The sequence below is a fragment of the Oryctolagus cuniculus genome, chromosome X, assembly GCF_051225735.1.
Source record: "Oryctolagus cuniculus isolate XC-2025 breed Fujian yellow rabbit chromosome X, ASM5122573v1, whole genome shotgun sequence".
Taxonomy (NCBI): Eukaryota; Metazoa; Chordata; class Mammalia; order Lagomorpha; family Leporidae; genus Oryctolagus; species Oryctolagus cuniculus.
The window spans coordinates 50,024,459-50,047,067 of record NC_142888.1 but is presented as its reverse complement, the minus strand read 5'-3'; the positions used below and the strand labels follow the sequence as shown (position 1 = coordinate 50,047,067).

General features: G+C 45.0%; 1 protein-coding gene across 17 annotated transcripts in view; it reads right to left on the bottom strand.

Annotated features, from left to right (window-relative positions):
* Positions 1-22,609, bottom strand: part of DLG3 (discs large MAGUK scaffold protein 3) — a 60,135-nt gene that overhangs the window by 14,510 nt on the left and 23,016 nt on the right. For 14 of the 17 annotated variants that reach the window (XM_017349865.4, XM_002720087.6, XM_008272753.5 and 11 more), the window contains one exon: positions 11,053-11,167. In XM_017349865.4, the coding sequence (XP_017205354.1) occupies positions 11,053-11,167 (115 nt within the window). Of the gene's footprint in view, positions 1-11,052; positions 11,168-11,879; positions 12,024-12,399; positions 12,472-22,609 lie in introns of those variants that run through there. The other 3 variants (XM_089324251.1, XM_089324249.1, XM_089324250.1) reach the window with 3 other exon arrangements.

The following is a 22,609-nucleotide window of genomic DNA, read 5'->3' as shown; positions in this document are numbered from 1 at the left end:
GTGAGTTTCTTTCTGGGCTGTGTGTGACAGTCAAATCTGAACACACATGTGTGTCCTGAGGCAAGGCAGGCCTTCTCTGGGCCATTCCTGTTAAGTAGCAACCTTATTCTGGGCGACAATGAGAAACGTTAGATGGCGTTATGGGCTTCAGAAATGAGAACAAATATAGTAAGGAGGTCAACAGAATGTGGATTGAGCTGAAATTATGGGAAGGGAAAGAAGGCAGGTGTTAAAAATTAATTAGGAACCATCAGGATGTCTGTAGAAGATTAAAAGGCAGAGTTTACTGGTTCCGGGTGTCAAACAATATATATTTCAGCCCCTCACAGAACCATGCTGGACCTTGGCAACAGCAGTAACAAGCTGGAGTACATGTGTCAAAGTTGATGTAAACATGTTTTCTGATGCCAGGAATCCAATTATTTGTAATTTTTTGAACATCTGAGGTTTGAATAAGATTAATTTAACAGTTTCCATCCAAGATGAATTCCAAGTATCTTACAATATTAAAACATCTATAGTTATTATTAAATCTATATTCATATTTTTTAAATAAAAAACCTATACCACAAGCTAAGTAAAAACAAAATAAACACAGATGAAAGCCCATTGAAATGCCAGTAATTACCACTGCACATTAGGAATTATACTATTGGGTTTGTTTAAGATTTATTTATATATTTGAAAGGCAGAGTGAGAGAGAGAGAGAGAGAGAGAGAGAGAGAGAGAGAGAGAATATGAATGAATCACTAGTTTACTCCACAAATGGTTGCAATGGCCAGGGCTGGGCCAGGCCAAAGCCAGAAGCTTCATCCAGGTCTCCCACGTGGGTGCAGGGGCCCAAGCACTTGGGCCATTTTTCACTGCTTTCCCAGGTGCATAAGCCAGGAGCTGGATCAGAAGTGGACTTGAATCAGTACCCATATGGGATGCCAGCCTTGTAGGTGGTGGCTTAAACCACTGTGCCAGAACACTGACCACTAGGTTTGTTTTTGAACCACAGCATGTGTTCCTTTTTGCATTTTCAAGAAATTTAAGCCAATCAAAAAGAAAGTGGGGAAACAGTATAGAAGACACTGACTAGAATTATTTACTTCAGATGAGAAACATGTTCCGCTCAAAGTTCTCTGGCAGACAAGGCAAAAAAAAAAAGTTGTATAACTTCAATTTCTCAATAAAAAGTAGTACTCAAGCCTATCTGGACTTTGATGAATTTATGAACGGTGAATGAATAAGAAATACTGGACAACAGGATGGACGAAGCTTCCTTTCAGCTGTGATTCTGTTGAAGCCATACAAGCATGACATGAGCTTGAAATTCTCAACTATACTATTCTTCCAAATTGAGACCGTAAAAGACTAATTAATGAGAATTTCCTTTTCTAATAGTCAGAACTGCAAACAGGAGAACCTAGTAGAATACTGGAGCCTAGAGGTCATTTTGTCAAATGTCCTATCTGTTAAGGGAAATCCCTTAGGCATTCTCCAAGTTTCATTCCAGCTCCAGCACTTAAAGAGCCTGCGTCTTGCCTAGGTTTCCTTTCCCAGGCGGGACATTCCTAATACCTTCAACAAGTCCTTTCTTTGTCAAGCTTTTTATTTGTTCTCCAAACCCATGATGTGGATTTCCTCTAAATCGACTTTGTATGCTTGCCTGCTGAAATTTTATTTCACTCAAGAGCTAGAAAATTTCCTCATAGATGATGAAAGGCAGGCCTAGATATGCACACAACCTCGCCTCCAGTTCCATAGTGGATGTCTCTGTAAGTCACAGTTATGTGTATTTAGAAAAAAAAGTTAATTTTCCGCTTCGCTATGTGTAGAAAATATCATTCTTCAATGATGTAAATACGTACTGAAAAAAAATAAGAATGGGACTAGGAGAGGTAAGAGGGAGCTGGGTGGGAGAGTGGGTATGGTGGGAAGAATTACAATGACTATGTTCCTAAAGTTGTATTTATGAAGTGTTATGAAATGCATGAAGTTTGTATACCTTAAATAAAAGGTTTCTGGGGAAAAATACTGAGTCTACTTTACATGGGACACTGTGTTAGACACACGAGAGATACTAAAACAAAGTATGTCCTTGGACTTGTGGAGCTTGCTGTATCTGACAGAGAGTAGAGAATGCTGAGTACGGGACTGGGCGTTTGGCACAGAGGTTGGGTGGTACTTGGGACACTCACATCCTACACCAGAGAGTCTGGTTTGAGTCCCTCCCAGCTACTCCACTTCCTGCTAATGCCCGGGAGGCAGCAGACATGGCTCAAGTACTTGGGTTCCTGGCACCCATGTGAGAAACCTGGATGGAGTTTGGCTTCAGGAGCTGTTGTAGCCATGTGGGGAGTGAACCAGTAGATGGAAGATTTCTCTTTGTCTCTATGTCTCTCTCTCTGTCTCTCTGCCTTTCAAATAAAATGAAAATACAAAAAAATAAAGAAATTCTATTTCTTAGGAAAAAAAAAAGAAGAATGTTGAGTATGTTGCAGCAAGGCCTGAAGGCAGTCGCAGGGAATACAGATTACATCTAGTTTGGAGAGGCTATGAGGAAATACTGCTTTTTGAACTGGACTCCATGAAGGTTCAGGGTTTCCAAAGGGAGAGATAGGGAGGGGTCCTTCAGCTAGAGGGACCGGTGTAAGGAAAGGCCTTGAGGCAAGCACAGCACTCGCTCAGCAATCAGAAGGACAACCATCTCTGGCTGGGCTGTATGTGGCGGCAGGTTGGAGCCTAACTGTGGATGTACTCAACGCCCAGCTAAGGAGTATGGCATTCATTTTGTAGGCCTCGTGTGACCAACTTTATTGCCTTAGCTTTTTTAAAAAATCATTACCAGGATAAACATTACTGTAGAAACCAACAGGCCAGAACAATAAAGTTAAGTGACTTCTCACATACAAATTTAAAAACATGCCAACCTAAACCATGACCCTATAAGTGGTGACAGACTCTCTTTAGAACATCCTGGTATCCTAATCAAGTGACAATGGTTTGGCACCTTCTGAGAAGACCAATGAGAGGAGGAAGGAGCTCCTTTCTCCACAACACTGGTATATCCTGCCCCTCCCCTTTTGATCCTTAAGGCTGGTACTAGAGAAGGTCAAGGCAGATACTTCCCCTTTTAAAATCAGGCTTGAACCACTGTCCCAGAACCGAGATCCCACACTTCCAAGGTCCAAATGACACATCCACCAAGCACTTCAACCTCTGATTCAAGGAGAATGAGCAGCAAAAATGAAACAATCTGTTTGTCTCTAAGACACCTAAAGAAAGGATGGAAGTCACGAATCTGCCATCAAGGTCTCATCCTGAGTGTGTGTGACTGTGTGTGTGTGTGTGTGTGTGTGAGAGAGAGAGAGAGAGAATGGGAGTTTATCTGACAAGATGGTATGTTGGGAGACCAGAAGTCTCAGAAACCTCTTATTACTTCTGGGTCTAGATAAAAATAATTTCATGGAGACCTTGGAGTTAAGGACTGTCAGGTCAGAGGGTATCACTGTGTCCCAAGAGAACAAAGCTTATGGAAAGATTACCATCCCCAGCCTAATGTACTTAGGACAGGTGACAGATGATTTCTCACCCCTGGAGATGCTCCCCCTTGGTTACTGCCATGTATCTCTGGTCATTCCTGCAGCTTTTCAACTATCAAGGGCAGGCCAGAAAAATAATTATTTGAAGAATAAGGTAAAGAATGTGACCCAGGGAAACTGTGACATGTGAAGACAAAGTGACAGTAGGCAAAGAAGTTTTCTGGAGCTCCTACCCCATCAGAGAGGGCAGATACCCTCTCCCAGGGACAGCAGGTTCAAGTTCTCGAGCTAAACTTCAGCACTCCAGTTTTCATGGCCACTGCCTCTCTCTCTAAGGAGAAACTATTTCCAAAGGTCTTGAAAGATATGTTAAGAGGTGACCTTTAAAATATCCCCTAAGACACGCATGTGCTCTGGGGATTTTGCCGAATCTTCCTTTCAGCTGGCTCTCTCTCTCTGCCAGATGGGAAAGCAAGAATATAATCAGTTCAAAGTAAACAGATTAGTGGACAAGCATGTTTATAGTTCAAATCCTAAATTGTGAGGTTTGGGGCTGCAAGATCAGGGAAATCACAAGCACCTGGCACAGCCACCCTGGCGTCTTAGGGAACCGGAATACGGTAGAAATGGCAACCACCAAGGAAACTGGTCAGGCAGGTTTCCTGATGCAAAGCAAACAAGGACATTTTAGCACCATAGCCTCAAAGGCTGAACTCACTTAATACCATGCCCATCTCTCTAGCTGGGGCTCGGGCCATCTGGCTAGCCTAGCCCAAGTCCCTCTTGGCTTTGTGACCCTACCCACTCCAAATTTCCTTCTCTCTAATTTATATCATATATTTGGCAACAGCTTCTCTTTATGTCTTCTATGCACTGCTATTTAATTCTTACTTTTTTTGTGATCTTTCAAATGATATCACCAAAATGGAAGCCCTTTGAGGGCTGAGACCAGGTCTCATGCTGCATGTGGGATTCTGAATGCTTGTGAATAGTGGATAAGACCAGGCTAAGGGGGAGGAGGGCATAGAATACCTTCTCAGTTACTCCCCAGTTCCTATCCCTCAGAGTCTTCTCCCACTGTATTTCCCTCCCAGAACAGTGGATAAAGGGCAGTTACTGATCAGTATGTCCCTTGGCCAGGCCACACAAGGCATGCACAGCAAACTCTAAAGCAATAGTCATTCATCAGCCCTCGACCTTAGCGGGAGAGTTAAAATTTCTGGCCAGCTTCTGAAGAATATCCTAAAAGCCCAAACCCAAGCACTCAGGAAGACCCGCCGTGGGTCATCAGAGGCAGCATCCTGGGTGCTCCCTGAACAAGGGTACACAGAGAACAAAGGACCCTTTTCTCCTGAGACTCAAAGTTTCAGATTTTTGAGGGTAATTATAAAGTTGGAGAGAACTAAACAGCCTACGAGTAACTGACCGTTAGGGGCTTTTAGCACCTGGCAGGTGACAAGACGAGTCGCGGGATTATGAGTATGGGTCCAAGGATTATGAGTTCAGGCCCAGGACTGATGTTTGGGAACAGGCAATTCCAGAAGCCACTGATGTGGAACACCCTCCCTGCCCTCTAGGAGCGCTGAACACTTACATACATTGCTGCTGCTTTTTTTTTTTAAAAAATGTGTATTATTGGGACCCCCAGATTCTGTCAAATCATAAAGCCTGCCAATTATTAGCTTGTTGGGCATCTTAACCCACCACTGTAACTCACAAATGAACAAGGCCCAGCTGGGCTCTGCCAAGCAACATCTGGCCAGAACACCGACTAGCTGCACAATTAATGTCTACTCACTGACAGGACAGCATATTCTCTGGCCATCCTTGATGACAATGTCAACATTTCTGATATTATCTCTTGAATCAAGACTACAGGCACCCCCAACATGATTTCCTTCCGAAAGCGGGAAGCAGACCTGGATGGCAGAGGGCCAGTCAGGGCACCAGGGACTCCCAAACTGCCTGAATGCTGTCCTGTGACTGCAAAGAATGCAGCCAGGCTAGCCCAAAGGGACTTCCAAAAGCTGCTTCTAGGACTGCACCATCAAGCCTCTTGGCCACCTTTGGAGCACAAGGTCTTTCATTCATTCATTCATTCATCCATTCAATAAATAGTAGAACCAGGTCCTCCTTGGGCCTCTGATTGAACCAGCATCTTTGCATTTCCCTTCACTTCACCACAGCCTGCGTTAACCACCTGGCCAGCCTGGCCCTGAGCAAGGGGCCCCAGAGTGGCCTATTTCTGTGGCCTTTCCCAGTGGACAAGGCAAATTCAGCAGCAGAGCAAAAGCCCCAGGTTGGGCCAAGAGAGGGGCTCTGCTTGTCCTGCCCATCCATTTAAAAGGTGTTTCTAGTATTGATGAAGGGTGGGGAAGGCCCTTCCCATTAAATCACTGGTGACGCTAAAGCCCAGTTTCATTTTCCAAACCCTGTTATCTTTCCTTCTTCCTCCTGCTCCCTACTCTACAAATCCCATGTCCCCTATGGTTAGTACAGCTGCAGCTCCCTAGGGTTTCACCTGCTATGGCCTTGGTGCAGCTGTAAGAGGGTGTTATTTGCTTCAAAATAGCTTTGCAAACCGTGCACACCAGAGGAGGACAGATACTCAGGGGAAGGCAATGGAGGAGAAACATGTCAGAGGCAAAACAACAGCAAAAAGATTCAGAGGTGAAACCCAAACTGGAACGTTCCCTTCACTCTAACCACCCACTGCTCAAGCTCTCTGGGTAGATGGCAGGCATGCAGAGGGCAAGAACCACACCTGCTGCTTCCTTGAACCCATCTCTGCAACCATGCCCCAGTTCTCAGTGCTGTGCTTCACTGCTTCCCACATAGGAGGACCTAAAGTAGGTGTGATGCTTAGTCGTTCTGGTGATGAGGAAATACATGTCTTGTGACACACAACCAATCATTCCTGAGCATTCTGATTGCTTGGTAACAATACACATTTGGGGGCCAGTATGGTGGTACAGTGTGATAAGCCAGTTAAGCCACCGCCTGTGATAATGCTGGCATCCCATGTAAGAGCAGGTTCAAGTCCTGGCTGCTCCACTTCTGGTCCAGCTCCCTGACAATGTGCCCGGGAAAGCAGCAGAAAATGGCCCAAGTGCTTGGGCCCCTGTCACCCATGTAGGATATTAGGATGGAGTTCCAGGCTCCTGGCTTCAGGTCATTTGGAGAGTGAACCAGCAGACAGAAGATTTCTCTCTCTCTCTCTCTCTCTCTCTCTCTCTGCATGTGTGTGTGTGTGTGTGTGTATGTGTATCTTTCTAACTCCACCTTTCAAATAAATAAATCTTAACACACACACACACACACACACACACACGCACACATTTCCCCAAACCTGGTGAATCCAAATTGCTGGAAGAAGAGCCGGGGAATCTGTTTTTACTAGCACCCCAGTGGATTCTTACCAGCAAGTTCAGGAAACACTGAAAGAACTACATTTGATAGCCACAGCAATCAGGTTCAAATTCCGGTTCTGGAACTTCATAGCTATCTAACTGGAGTCTTGGTTTTCTCATACGCAAAACGGGAATTAAAAGGCCTGCTTTGTAGCATTATTAGAAGAATTTTAAAAGCCATTTAAGGAGAATATCCAAGGACCTGACATACAGGTGTTTGTTCCCCTTTATCTTGAAGACACTAGGGAACGACTGGAAGCTTCTGAGCAGGGCAAGTCCAGATTGTTGCTTTAGCTTCACCTCCCTGTGCAACACGCAGGCAAACGGTTGCCAAGCCTCTTCTGTTAACACCTCCAGTGACAAAAGATCAAATTTACTATCTCCAGAAGCAGTCCATTCCATTTTCAGACAGTTTTAATCATTAGCTCTCAGTTTTAATCGTTAGCTCTTTCTTCCCTACATTGAGCTGAGATCTGCCTTGGGTGACAGAACAAATCTAATCCCCTTTCCACATGATAGGCTAAGGCAATTAACTTCGATAAGGCAACTGAGGAGGAGGTGGGGGAGGGAGCCCACTGTGAACATGCTACTTTTGGAGGCACTGGGGTGCGGGGGTGTGCAGTTTTATTTATGCACGGGTCCAGCAAGTAGCTGATATGCAGGTATGGAGTTGAGTAAAACAATCAAGGATGTCACTTAGACACAGGATTGGATGCTGTGAAAAGAAAGGACATTGCCACTTCGGGTGCAGAGCTAGTGAAAGATATTGAGGTGAACGGTCAGCAAGGCAGAGAGAGAGAAAGAGAGAGAGCCTTGAAAGCAGAAAACAGGTAATTCGCGGAAACAAACGTGCTGAGGAGGTCATACTTCCTCCCGGGCTACTGAAAGAAGGGATTTGAAGAAGGAGCAGCAGACAGTATATAGGCAGCACCAACACTTGCCAACCTGGATGTTAAGACAGGTTTCTCCAAATAAGGCCCTGGCCCCACGCGCCTGTTTTGGGAAGACACTGCCTACCACAGGACCTTCTGGAGATTAATGACTGCAGAGAACCCTGGCTTCCTCTGTTTGAGCCTACCTTTGCCCAACTTATTGAGCCGTCCATTTGTCACACAATACTTATTAACATTTGAGGAACTAGTGTTTCCCAGCACATCATCTGGCAAATGTAGTGAACAGAAGAGCGGTAAGACAATAGTTGAAGTGACTATTGGTATCAAGGGATTTTTTTTTCCTTTGAAGAATGGAGAAGTGGCCTCAGATGACCTATGAAAATGATTTGCTATTCACTTGATGTACAAAACCCCCATAGAGTCATGCAAATCAAGAGGTTTCAATCTTCATGTTCACTTTAAGAACATCCGTGAAACCGCCCAGGCCCTGAAGGGTATGCATATCCAAAAAGTCAGAAGTATCTGAAAGATGTCACTTATGAAAGAAGCAGAGTGTGACGTTTCATCGTTACAACAGTGGAGCTGGTAGGTGTGCCCAGGCCAAACAGTGGGGCTGGACACAGGGTCAGTGGCCCACAAAGAGTGCTGAATCTCTGTTGCACCTGCTTACACATGCAGACAGTGCCGCTGAGCTGAAGGGTTTGGATGGAGATTCTCCAGTCATCAAACACACCCAGGTGAACGGAGCACCCATGATGTGCCGCCGTCCCTCAGAGCTCAGGGTCAGATTACCCCAGCTGTGAGCTTCCCCCTGCCAGGCTGAGAGGATCCTCCCTGGAAAGGAACAAAATGTCCCTAAACTACAACAGGAAGGGGGCACAGAAGAAGAAGAGCATCCAGAAGAAATGGAAGAAACAAAAAGTGATGGCGCAGGAAGAAAATGCAATACAAAATATATGCAAATTCAAAGAGAATGGATGAAACTGAAACATGTTTACAGGAAGAAGAAAAGGAACCAAGTACAGAGCGAAAGGCCAAACACAGGAATGCACGAGAAGACAGCAAGCCAAGTTCCAATATAGGGGTTAGCTCGGCAAAGGCTCCCAGCTCACTGCTTTACCACAAAGAGTTATTTCCCAGTTAAGTCCAATGACCAAAACAGTGACTATTCTAAAACCCTATCTACTTTCCTTAGAGGAGACAGATGTTATCTCATCGAGGTTAAGGGCAGATTATATAAACTGATTTGCTCACTAGAGAGCACAGAGCCATGGTCTCCACACTGTTGGCCCGAGTCAGCTTCAGCACATTCCTCGCCTGGGCCGGAGAAGAGTGATCCAGATCAAGAGCCAGTGCCCCACTCCCCCTTGCCCAGGCAGGGAGGACTCTAGCATAGGATAGGCGGAGAGGGGAAATCTAAAAATAAAGCTCTCTGAAGAAACTGTCTTGCCTAAAGAGCAGCTTCCCACGCACACTGGAGTGCCACATCTGCGGGGGCTGGAAGCACGGGAACGGAACAATCCTGACCAAGTCACAGAAGTATTACCCGGGTTTTTTTTAGGGGTGGGGAGCTGGGGGTAAGGGGGTGACAGCACATTTAGGACTCCCTCCATCGGCACCCCTGTGTCTGGGCTGCAGACCTGGAGCAAAGGGCTTCAGGGACAGAAAACAGGACTTTCTTTTCTGGGAGACTGGAAAGATGGCTAGTGACTAGCCCAGCCTTTCCAACTGTTCTCCTTCCCTCCTTGCAGGAGGTGAGCACAGCCAAGTGCTCTCTCAATACACACGAAAGTGGAGTTGAGGGTTTCAGTGGGCTTCAGGCTCAGAAGGGCCTTTCTTGGTTCTGCTCCCTTCAGTAGGGTCAGGGACTACCAAGTGGGGAAAAAAATAAAAGCATACACTCTGAGAACTGCAATTAGCATTGACATTCGGTTTGCTATCGTCATCTTACACCCCAAGGACAAAGCAGTTGTCCTGTTGCCAAGCAACTAGCAAATGAGGCTTCCCCACCCCCAGCAGGTAAGAGGCCACTAGAAAAAGTTCAACCCCTGAGTTGGATACCACCTCATGGGGAAGCACGGAACACACTCAGTAGCTACTTCTGGTTTAAGAGAGTGATCACCTCACCTCTTTCATTAAGGGTTTTAACCTTGAGAGATACAATGTGCTTGTACCAGATTGCTGGCGTTCTGCCAAGAAGCCTAGGTACGAAGAAGGAAACTATTCCCAATTCCAAGAGGAATCCATGGCTTCCCCCTATCAGTCCACCTCTCCTGGAGGTTGTACTTTGACCTGACCAAGTATTATACTATGTCTCAAGGGTCAGAAGCTCAGCCTTGGACAATATCTCCAAATAGCTTTCAGCAGCAATACACTCAATGCTATATACCTGCTCTCTCCACCCCTCCCTTCCTAGGGACCAGACACCCACCGTGTGCCCCGATTCACAAGGACAGCAGACAACCAGCAGGTGGTGAGGGGAAATGGAAACACAATAAAACACCCAGAATGTAGCAACTGGTCAGTTCTTCAGTCTTTAAGACCCTGGAGGAGGGCACTGTGAGCAGAGGATTCAGCCTAGTAGAACCTAATTGGAATCCAAGCTCCTTTGCTTCTCAACCTGCTTCCTGAGAGGTGCTTGAGAGGCAGGAAATGATGGCCCAAGTCCTTGAGTCCCTGCCACCCAGGTGAGAGACCCAAAGGGAGTTCCAGGCTCCTGGGTGTGTGTGGGTCTGTCACTCTGCCTGGCAGATAATATAAATCTTTCTTTTTGGTTTTTAAGAAAGAGACCCTGTACCAGTACACTGTGAGAGTTGCTATGCTCAGACACCAATCCTGAGGTCTATTGTGCATATGTATAGATGGGGATGAGGGGGTGCCAGGTTTTTCCCTTAAAGCACAGATTGCAAGCAAAGTACTTTGAACGTTGGAGCACAATTTTAATGCTGACTAGCAACAATCACCCAACAGTCTTTTACAATTAGAGCAAAGTGAAAAATTTCCCGGACTGAGTCATTCATGAGGGAAAAGGAAGAAGCCAGCTCACAAAAGGGAGGAGATACTGACCATAAAATACACAACCTGAGCATACAGAGAGAAGTGTTATTTTAGCACTGGGAGTACACACTCCCTACCCCACTAGTTACACAAGAAGGGCCGGGTTGGCACAAAGCTCCCCCGGCCCCGCACCAGGGCCTGGCGCTCGGAAGGGCAGCTTACCTGACATACAAGGACCTCTTCTCGCTTGTTCGCAGGGACCCAGACCCAGAGCTCATGCTGCTGTTCATCATTTGTTCTCGCAAGTCATGTATCTTCGATTCAAAGCGACTGTACTCTGTCAGGCAGACAAGGGAAAAGACAGGAAAAAGCATGAACCCAAGGAGCTCCCCTGAGCCCGCATACGGCAGCCAAAAAGCCAGGAAGACACTTGGCTTCAAAGCAGCCAGAGCCAGCCCTGTCAATCTTCGCTTTGATAGGCAGCGTCCCTCTCCTCCCTCCAACTACAGAAGGACAGACTTCCCTCCACTCCCCCCCCCCCCCGCGCCCCACCGCCCCAAGACGAACAGAAGGAAAGAATGCACCTGGAAAAGGAATAGCATTGGGGCATGTCAAATGGAAAATGCTTTTATCTGCCTCTAAATCTCACTGATCCTTAAAAAAAAAAGTAAAACAACTGGAAGGAGGTTCCAGTGCAGCTTTTATAAATCTTTAGGGCAGGCACCAAGGCCCAAGGAGAGCAGATGGGAAAGGAGACTTTCCCAAAAAGCGGACTGCAGAGAACAGATGGCCCAGAGACAAAGGGTGCGGGTTGGGGGGCGGGGGGTGGGGGGAGACCAGGATGGGATGGTGGCTGGGAAGGACCTGAGGTCATTCTGTCATTGTTAGACAAGCAAGATGACCGGGGGGGGGGGGGGGGGACAGCGCTATTGGAACCCCATAGGAGGGTAAAAGCCACTCTCACAACCGCAGGAGAATGAAAGCTCTCCTGAGTTATTTCCTCTGTGGCTCCGGCCACAATGAAACATTAAACGTAAGTTCTCCTAAACCTGGAAGTCTGCTGACACGTCCCACCTCCAAAACCATCCAGTCAGTGAGGGCCGAAGTCCATGCCCGGCCTTGGAGCCTGCTGAGACCATCACAACTACCTGCAATGGGCTTATCACTCTGCCAATGTAGCTACAGGTTTATGGCCAATTTAAGAAACCTGATATAGGAAAATTAACTCTAGCTGTGTAATTATTATAAAAGGCTTATTATAGTGCTGGTGTGCTGTGACATTCTCCTAGTATATTTAAAATACAATATTCACACTTACCACACAGACACACAATTACACAACATTTTTCGGAGCTATAATTGCAGCATAAAATGGGGTACAGCTAAGGCACAGGGTGTGCAAATGGCATTACTTCACCAGGACAAGCTGACTTTAAAGCAAGTCAAAACGTATACTAGGGGTTGTAGGTTGGGGAACTGTTTTTAAAAGACCAACACGATTCCAAAGGAAAAAAAAATCCACAAAAGCATTTTCATGCACCATAGAGGGCTGGCACGAAGCATCCTCACCTAGTCCGTATGGCTCTACAGGAGAAAACAAAACACCTGTTCCAACACCTGATACTCTTCCCCGCCCTCAGCAAAGCAATCTGACCTTCAGCTGGGTATAAAGGGAAATGCTAAAGAGCCTAAAGGGGAGGAAATGGAGTTCTAAGTCACACAAATAAAGTTTCTTTTTCTTCGCTGAGGTATCAATGGAGTCAACTGGTTAAATTCGTGTGTTCTTTCATTCATCACGCACCAGCATTATGGTGATTTGTCCTCATTACCTACTCCCGTCCATGAAATCCTGGAGGAAGCAGTTAAATCACTGACTCACCCATTAAATGGGGTGGGGGGGAGAAAAGAGACAACAGCTGGACATTGTCCCCGTTCTCAGGGTTACAAGGCAACACATCAATATCAATGAAGTGTCCCAATCTAAGGTGGAGAGGGTGGTGACCGGTTTATCATAAAAGCCCCGGGCTGCCCGAGAACAGCAGCAGGCTGGTCAACCTCTAGAGATGGCCCAGGGACTGGCCCCACCCCAGGAGCCAACCTTTTAACCTGCTTAGAAATTGCTTCTCCTCCCTTTCCTTTCTGGCCCTCCTCCAAGCACACCGACTTCGGGCAGATCACGTGAGACGGAGATTTCTGACCAGGCAAACCCTTTCTTGGGGAACATAAGTAAAAGACACAAAAATGCACTGAATCCCAAACATAAAAACATGCAACCTATTCCTCTGTTTCCCCCACTCAAAACCTGTTTATGGATTTCCTCCTTTAGAACTGCCTTGCCCGCTGAACTCTAACTCAGCAGCAGGTCATAGCAGTTGCTTAGTAACTACATTTCGTAAAAAAAAAAAAAAATTCTTTAAAAAATAACTACCAAACCACCATTTCCTCAAAACTCCTAATCCAAGGTTGATCATTCTGGGCCAGTGAACCCACTTAAAATAGACTACAGAAAGAGAACACAGCTATTGCTTTAAGGAATCTACTTTTTGTTTTTATATGTGCTACCAAGATTTCTCATTTGCTGAATTATTTTATTCATTTTATCACCATTTAGAGGATTCCCTTAGAAGTCCAGCCACTAATCAGTCTCCAGCTTCGATTCCACTAGGCACAGGGTAGCCTCAGAATAAATTATTGTTGGGGAAATGAGGAACGACCTAGAAAATTGTGTCCAAGTTGATGTTTCTATGCTCAGACGAATAAACCTAATGGTTTATTTAACCGATGGTTGCTGGGGTCACTGAGGGCTTAGAAAGGTAGTTAAGAAGTATTCCCATTTACTTTCATTCCTGGGGTTAATTGTTGGGAGCAACTGGAGTTTATAAACACCCTTTTGAGATGTGAAATAGCCCACAATGGGCATCTGGTTAACAGACTTTGTATACAACAAAGAATAAAAACATTCTAACAAAACATTGTCTAAAATGAGCTTCAGCTGGATAGTACCTCATCTTAGTATTAGAGTTTTCATTTTCCCAGGACACAAGCTTCCCTTAAAAAGCATCAAAACAGGGGCTGGCTAAGCCTCTGCCTGGAGTGCCGGCATCCCATATGGGCATTAGTTCACGTCCCAGCTGCTCCTCTTCTGATCCAGCTCCCTGCTGTTGGCCTGGGAAAGCAATGGAAGATGGCCCAAGTGCTTGAGCCCCTGCACCCACGTAGGAGACCAGTTGAAGCTCCTGGCTCTTGGCTTCAGATCAACCCAGGTCCGGCCATTGTGGCCATTTGGGGAGTGAACCAGTGGATGGAAGACCTTTCTCTCTGTTTTGTAACTCTGCCTCTCAAATAAATAAATAAAATCTTTTTAAAATTTAAAAATAAAGCATCAAAACAGGAGCCGGCATCATGGTGCAGCAGGTAAAGCCGCTGCTTGCAACACTGGCATCCCATATCAGAGGACGGGTGAGTCCCAGCTATTCTGCCTCTGAGCCAGAAACCACCTGCCACCTACGTGGGAGACCCGGATGGAGTTCCTGGCTCCTGGCTTTGGTCTGGCTCAGCCCTGGCTGTTGTGGCCATTTGAGGAGTGAACCTCACTGTTACTCTATCTTTCAAATAAATAAATCATTTTTAACAAAAAGCATCAAAATAACTATGGGAGAGGAGTTTGAAGTTTCCCAAAACATAGAAAACAGTATTGGAGGAGATGAAGATGCTAATTGCCCTGATTGGATCACTACATATTTTATACATGTATTAAATTATAATATTATACCCCATAAAGGAGTACAATGATGTCCATTTTAAAATTTAAAAAGCATCTGAGGGGCTGGCACTGTGGCACAGCAGGTAAAGCCGCCACCTACAGTGCCGGCATCCCATATGGTCGCTGGTTCGAGTCCGAGCTACTCCACTTCCGAGCCAGCTCTCTGCTATGGCCTGGGAAAGCAGTAGAAGATGGCCCAAGTCCTTGGACTCCTGCACCCGTGTGGGAGACCCAGAAGAAGCTCCTGGCTCCTGGCTCCTGATCAGCCCAGGTCTGGTCTGGACCAGCTCCTGCCATGGCGGCCATTTGGGGAGTGAACCAGTGGATGGAAGACTTTCTCTCTCTCTGCCTCTGCCTCTTTATAGCTCTGCCTTTCAAATAAATAAATAAATCTTTAAAAATAAAAAAGCATCTGAATTCTGAAAAGGTTCCTCCTTTTCTCCACTCATAACTAATACGGCTATTGCAAAAGGGCATCTCTTTGGTCAAAGTCATTGTCTAGGAAGCCCATCTTGACCAGTCTGTAACCCAGGGGGCCCACTTCAAATAGGCTACTTTAAAGAAACAATATTTTAGGCCGCTGTTGTGGCACAGCAGGTAAAGCTGTCGCCTGTGATGCTGGTATCCCATATGGGTACCAGTTTGTGTCCTGGCTGCTCCACTTCCAATCCGCTTCCTGCTAATATGCCTGGGAAAGTAGATGTCCCAAGTGCTTGGGTCCCTGCACCTACATGGGAGACCCAGTTGAAGCTCCTGGCTTCTGCCTGCCCTGGCCCAGTCCTGACTATTGTGCACTTGGGGAGTGAACCAGTGGGTGGAAGATTGATTTCTCCTTCTCTCCCCCTTCCTCCCCCTTCCTCTCACCTCTCTCTGTAACTGACTTTCAAAGAAACAAATCTTTTAAGAAAATAAAAAAGCAACATTATTAAAACCTCAAATCTATGAAACTGCACTTTATTCATCGTTCCCATTCAGATTGAACCCAACCATTTGTGACCCACAAAGATATCCACAGTGAGTCATCTTTTGCTCTCTCATTCCATTTTGCCAGTTGCTAATTACAGAGAGAGAACAAGTGGGAGGGGGCACAGTCAGAAGTGAGTGCCAAAACAGGGTTTCTCACTGACCACCTGGGCTGCCTGTAGAAGATGAGGATTTTGGACTCCACCCCAGACTCACTGCATCAGAACCTACTGAGTGAGGGGCCTATGAATCTGCATTTTTACAAGGATCATGGTGATTCTGATGCCCCATAAATTCTGAAATTGCTGATCTTCTTGATTTACAGAATTGAGTTTTGTTAGTATGGATGAAAGATGAGGCAAGGATCTTACAGTGTGTCTTGAAAGGAAGGCAGAGGCAAGAAGGTTGGAAAGCCCTCAAAAATAAAATTTGGCAATACTAGGCCGGCGCCGTGGCTCAATAGGCTAATCCTCCACCTTGCGGCGCCGGCACACCGGGTTCTAGTCCCGGTCGGGGCGCCGGATTCTGTCCCGGTTGCCCCTCTTCCAGGCCAGCTCTCTGCTATGGCCAGGGAGTGCAGTGGAGGATGGCCCAGGTGCTTGGGCCCTGCACCCCATGGGAGACCAGGAAAAGCACCTGGCTTCTGGCTCCTGCCATCAGATCAGCGCGGTGCGCCGGCTGCAGCGGCGGCCATTGGAGGGTGAACCAACGGCAAAGGAAGACCTTTCTCTCTCTGTCTCTCTCTCACTGTCCACTCTGCCTGTCCAAAAAAAAAAAAAAAAAAAAAAAAAAAAAAAAAAATTTGGCAATACTATTTGAAGTCCCAGGGGAAAAGAAAGTGCTAAACCACAGGCCACTGTTCAATGTGCCAGCAAAGAAAGCTGACAAGTTTACACTTTGGCTTGTTTGTTTAATTATAAAAGTAAGACATGGGTTTTTTTAAAAAAAAAATTGGTTTTTTTCTTCAGACACATCTGTATCATTTCCCCATCCGAATATCCAGAAATAACCACTATTAGAATTTTTTGTTTGTATCCTTCCAGACTTACTTTCACAGATATATTGTTTATAGACATCCACTCAACTCACACACAGATTTACACATGTACTTTTTGTATTCTCTGATACATCATCGAAAATCATCCATGTCAGTATATATAAACCTCATTATTTGAGTTTTCATTTAGTTTGAAAAGGACAGAGAGAAGGGGAGGAGAGTGAGAGAGATCTTTGATCTGCTGGTTCACTGTCCAAATGCCTACAACAGCTAGGACTGGGCAAGGCCAAAATCAGGAGCCTGGAATTCAATCTGGTTCTCTCATGTAGGTGGCAGGAACCCAAGTACTTGGGCCATTTTCTGCTGCCTCACAGGTACATTAGCAGGAAGCTAGACTTGGAAGCAGAGCTAAGACTCAAACCCAGGCTCACTGATATGGGATGTGGGCATCCCAAGTAACATCTTAGCAGCTGTGCCAAATGCCAGCCCCAGACCAGATCTCAGTCTTTTTAATAGATGTGTAGTATTCCAAATTACAGGTAGACCATAATTTATTCCATCAAATCCCAATTAATACACATTTAAATGGCTTACAATCTATAATATTACAATTGATGCTATATTCTACATTCACATGAACATGTCTATAGTGTAGATTCATTCCTACAAGTGAAACTGCAGGGTCAAATTATATGCACATTAAATTTGTGATTGGCACTACCAAAGAGAACCCCAACATTCTGAAGCCTGTCTGACTGTGAGGATAAACTGCTATTCTAAAGCTTCCAGCAGCTTTTCTGTTTCTAAAGTGGAGGCAGAATTTACCTTTGAGGACAGATTGATCTTTCATTTGTGGACAAACCCTTTAAATGGGTCTTGATTATACAAAAGTAAAGCCAAGATTTTATTCTAGAATGGACGAAGACAAAGAGGAGCTAAAATGTTCTCTCGGCATAATAACGCAAAAAGCTGTCCTACTGGTAGGTGGAGTTGCCAGTTCACCGCACAGGTCTCTCTCTCTCTCTAAGAGCTGTTTCCTATTCCTAACTCACTGAAACCTAACTGGCTTCAGCTTCTACCTATGAGACATTTTACCTATCTCCCCAAGTATCTCCCTCTAGACCTGACCACTTGGGTCTCTCCCTCACTTGAAAACTAAGCCTTTCCCTCCTTGTGTGAAAACTCGCCATCACTCTCAGTGACACGTCCTCCTTGCCCTGCACACACACGGCCCATGCGTTGCCCCAGTTTTGCTGATGTCCCTTTCCCAATTGCTTCCCCAATCCATCTCTTTCTCACTTCCACTGTTTTTACCCTACTATTCACCTTACCTCTTAGTTTTCTCTTGATTATTTTATATCTGCCCCTCCTACCCCTTGCCTTGATTTAGCTCACATTCTATCTTCTCTTCTCTGGGCCCCTGCTAGAATGCCCTAACTGGATCTGCACCCCAAGGCTTTCAGAACTCTAATTGAACCTAGATTCTTATTTAAAAACCCTTCCTGAAACTTCAATGTGTAGTCCCCTTATCCAAGTATCTATAATAATTCATCAGAAACTAAAGCATTCTTTAAAGATGTATGGATTTATTTAAAAGGCAGGGTGATGGGAGTGGGGGTGTTGGGGAGAGACACCTTCTACCCTATGGGATGCAACAGCTTGGGCTGGGCTGGGCTGAAGCCAGGTGCCAGGAACTCTATCAGGGTCTCCTATATGGGTGGCAGGGGCCCAAGTACTTGAATCATCCTCTGCTGCCCTCCCAGGTGCATTATCATGGAGCTGGATTGGAAAGAGAGCAGCCGGGCCTTGAACAGGCACTTAGATTTAGGATGTGGGTATCCTAAGCTGCTATAACACCTGCCTCAGAAGCCAAAGCATTTTACTTTAATACCTCACCTACACTTTCAAGAATTGGTACAATCATTTTCCCATCACTCCCAGCCTATTGATTGCATCTCTCATCACACAGATCCTCTTTTGCACTAGCCTGCCTGCAACCCTGGAACACACCTTGTTCATTTCTACCTATTTGTCCCTGCTCCTGGAATTTTCTCCACTGCCTAACACTGAATGGCCTTCAGGTCCTTCAACACCTTTCTTTTCCCATCCAAAAAAAAAAAAAAAAAACTGTATTCATTCGTGTATTTATTCAAATATTTACTGAATGTTTACTATTTGCCAGGTACTGTAATAGCTGCTGGAGATATAATGGTAATCAAAATGGTTCCTAGAAATTATAATCACAAAACAAAAACCACTTAATTACTATTTCAATTATAACTATGATAACTGCTATGAAGAAAATGCTGAGAGAGACTAATAGGGTGATGTAACCTGTGTATGAGTGTATGAGTGTGTGTGTGTGTGTGTCTGTGTGTGTGTGTGTGGTGGGGTAGAGGGGGGCAGTGTGCTGAGGTTCAGCAAACATTTTCCTGAGTCCAGGGAAAAGGGGTGGAGGAAGAAAGAAACCTTTCTGGACAGCAGGAACAGCATCAAGCGAAGGATAGAATGTATGACTATGGGGCAGGCATTGTGGCTTAGTGGGTTAAGCTGCTGCTACAACACCAGCATCCCATATGTCCACTAGTTCGAGTCCCAGCTGCTCCACTTCTGATCCAGCTCCCTGCTTCCCTATCCATCTGGAAAAGCAGCTGCAGATGGCCCAAGTCCCTGGCCCCATGCCCCCACATGGGAGCCCGAGAAGAAGCTCCTGGCTCCCGGCTTCAGCTTGGCCCAGTCCATCATTTTGACCATTTGGGAAGTGAACCAGCAAACAGAACATTTCTCTGTGTCTCTCCTTCTCTCTCTGAACTCTGCCTTTCAAGTAAATAAATTTAAAAAATTATCGCATGGGATTAGATCATACAAAGCCTTACACACTGTTTACACGGCTTTACCCTGAGAGTAATGAATGAGAAGAAACAGTAAAAGATTTTAAGAAAACGAAGGACATGATCAGGTCTGTGTGTGTGTGTGTGTGAGAGAGAGAGAGAGACAGAGACAGAGAGACAGACACCCTGATGTGGTGTCTCACATCTAGACTTACAGGACACTCCTGTAAGTATCCCCTGCTTCTGCAGCATGCAAAGCGGCCAGCCCTTCCAGCCTCTGCTCAAACATGTCCAATGCTGGGAAGCTCTCTCATTCTAAAACTCTTAAAGAGCAAATCCTTGTGTTGAGGGCTATCTCTTCTGTCAGCTTGTCCTAATTCCAGCATATAAAACACGATGGCTTCCTTTCTTCATCACAGTGTGAAGGAACAGCTGGAAGAAGGTCAAAGAGGTAGAAAAGCCTGGAGCAGGGTCCAAGGCGATTGAATGAGACCAAGGGGGGCGTGCAGAATGCAACGAGGGGAAGGGGCAGTGATGGCAGCTTGGAGGCCAGATTTTAAGAGTTGAAGATAGGACCCTTCTTCCTAGGCCATGGGAACCACTGTTAATTGTTTAAAAAGTTAAGTCAGGGCTGGTGCCATGGCGTAACAAGACGCAGACCGCAGTGCCGGCATCCCCTATGGGCACCGGTTCTAGTCCCGGCAGCTCCACTTCCAATCCAGCTCTCTGCTTTGGCCTGGGAAAGCAGTAGAGGATGGCCCAAGTCCCTGGGCCCCTGCACCCATGTGGGGGATCCGGAAGAAGCACCTGGCTCCTGGTTTCAGCGTGACCCAGCCCCTACTTCGGCCACTGCAGCCATTTGGGGAGTGAACCAGCGGATGGAAGATATCTTTCTTTCTCTCTCTCTCTCTCTCTCTCTCTCTCTCTCCCTTTCTCCATCCCTCCCTCTCTCTGTAACTCTGCCTTTCAAATAAATAAAATAAAACTTTATAAAAAAGCTAAGTCATACAATTAGAACTAGATTTGGAGAACAATTATTCTGGGAGTATAATATAGATTGGAAGAGTGAGAGAAATACCAGAGACCAGGAAGCTACTCTATTAGTACACACAGTAATCTCAAAGGTCTGACATAATATGGGGCCATTGAAACTAGATAGAAGGAACAAGAATTTAGAAATACATTGGAGCTAGAAGAGATGAAATTTGGCATCTGACTAGATGATAAGAAAAGCTCAAAGGCAATTTCTGAGCCCAGGAAAATGTAGGATAATATCAGGCATAAGAGGGAATGGTCATGATGCCCTCAAAATAAGTTATTCCTTCTATAAGCTAAATATTGTTACTTCCTTAACTATTCTTCACCCAACATGGTTTCCAGACTTTTCCTCTACCTCTGCCTTTTAAAAACTCCTGCCCAGAATCTGTAGTGATGTCATTTCCTTGACTAAACTATAAGCTTCTTGATGTGGTTTTGGTTTCCTTCTCAAAGTTTAGTGTGGCGATCTGCACCCTTATTGAGTTGACAAACTCTTACTGAACATGCTAACTCACTATAGAGATCTGACAGGGCAAACATGGACTCTTTGAGTCTCGAATTCTGGCTGCTTAAGAGCAAATTGAAGAAAAAAACAATACAGACTTTCTCCTTCCACCCACCCAAACATGCTCAAAACTGCCCAATGAAACCACAAACCACTTCTGCAAAACACTGACATGTCAGAGGTTTCAAGATAGAATTAACAGCCCAATAAACACCAAAGGAGACTGAAACTGCAGTGCTCACTAATGTGAATTGGACACACACCCAGGTCTTCAAAACCACCTCTCCTGAGACTGCTCTCAAATCTATCCAGTCCCTAATGACAGAAAAACCTGTCTTCTAAGAATAAAAACAAAATGACATGTGTCATTAATTTGAAAAAGCTGACCTATATTAAGTTTATTTGGTCCTATTTGATTGCAACCAGGAAAATGCTGAAGAAACAGTAAACAAATGGTAGCAACAATGGGCATTTATTCTGCATGCGGTATAGACTACCAATGATTTGAATGAAGATATAAAAGGGAAAAGTTATAAAATAGAATCAAAGTCATGCCTATCAAATTTGGAAATGACAAGGACGTTAGTGAGACAGCTGCATGACAGACTTCCCACACACAGATTGTGACAGGAACAATCAGAAGATGCAAATAAAAATAAAGTAAAATAGAGAATTGTAACTTCCTGATCTTGAGACCTCACACAAATACTGAGTAGGGAAGACATAGTTGAATAAGAGCTCCTGCTTGGGTCACTACCAACTCAAAATAAACCAACAGCTACCCAAAAAGTGCACTCATTCTTATGAAAGTGCAAATGTTCAAATCTCAAACATGAGCAAGCATTTGGCTTGGCCATTAAGATACTCTCATCCCACATGGGACTATCTGGGTTAGATACTGGGCTCTGACACCTGACTCCAGCTTCCCACTATCACAGACCCTGGGAGGCAGCAGAGATGGCTCAAGTACTTGGATTCCTGCCACTCGCACAAGAGACCTGGAGTGTGGTCTTAGCTCCCAGCTTTGACTCTGGCCCAGTCTGGTCTTTGCAGGCATTTGGATAGTGAACCAGCAGACGGGAGCTCTCTGTCTCTCAAATAAATAAATGAATGATTGAATAATTTTCTTTAAAAATCTCAGTTACACAGCCTTCATTTGCCATTGCTGAGCTGCTCTGAGGGTCACAGGAATCGTCAACTGGGAAAAATGATCCAACTCCGGTAGAAATGAAGTTAGAACCTTAGAAAAGAGTCACAGATTTTGAGGAATATGAATTAGATTTTGGATTTCTACAGTTGTCTTTGAACTATAAACCCTCAGGATATATCTTAATGACAAGTGCCTGACCCAACACTATGGTTCATGTTTCCAAAGAAACAGATGGAGTTTAAAGCAAAATAAATCCATTAAGATACCCATTAATAAGGAGTAAGTGTATGAATTGCCAAATACATATGTAGGACTCGCAAACTTCCCTCTATAAAAATAATTATGAATCCCATCTTTTGTTAGTTTCTAATTATGAATCTACTATTTAAGGTAGTCTACACTTCTAAAACTAGATAAATTCTAATGTTGCTTCTAATTATGACATAATTATGATTTTGTTACCCAATCAATGAGGATCATAAGGAATCAAACCTGGAACAAGTCTAATTTAAGTTTTAAATATAACCTAGAA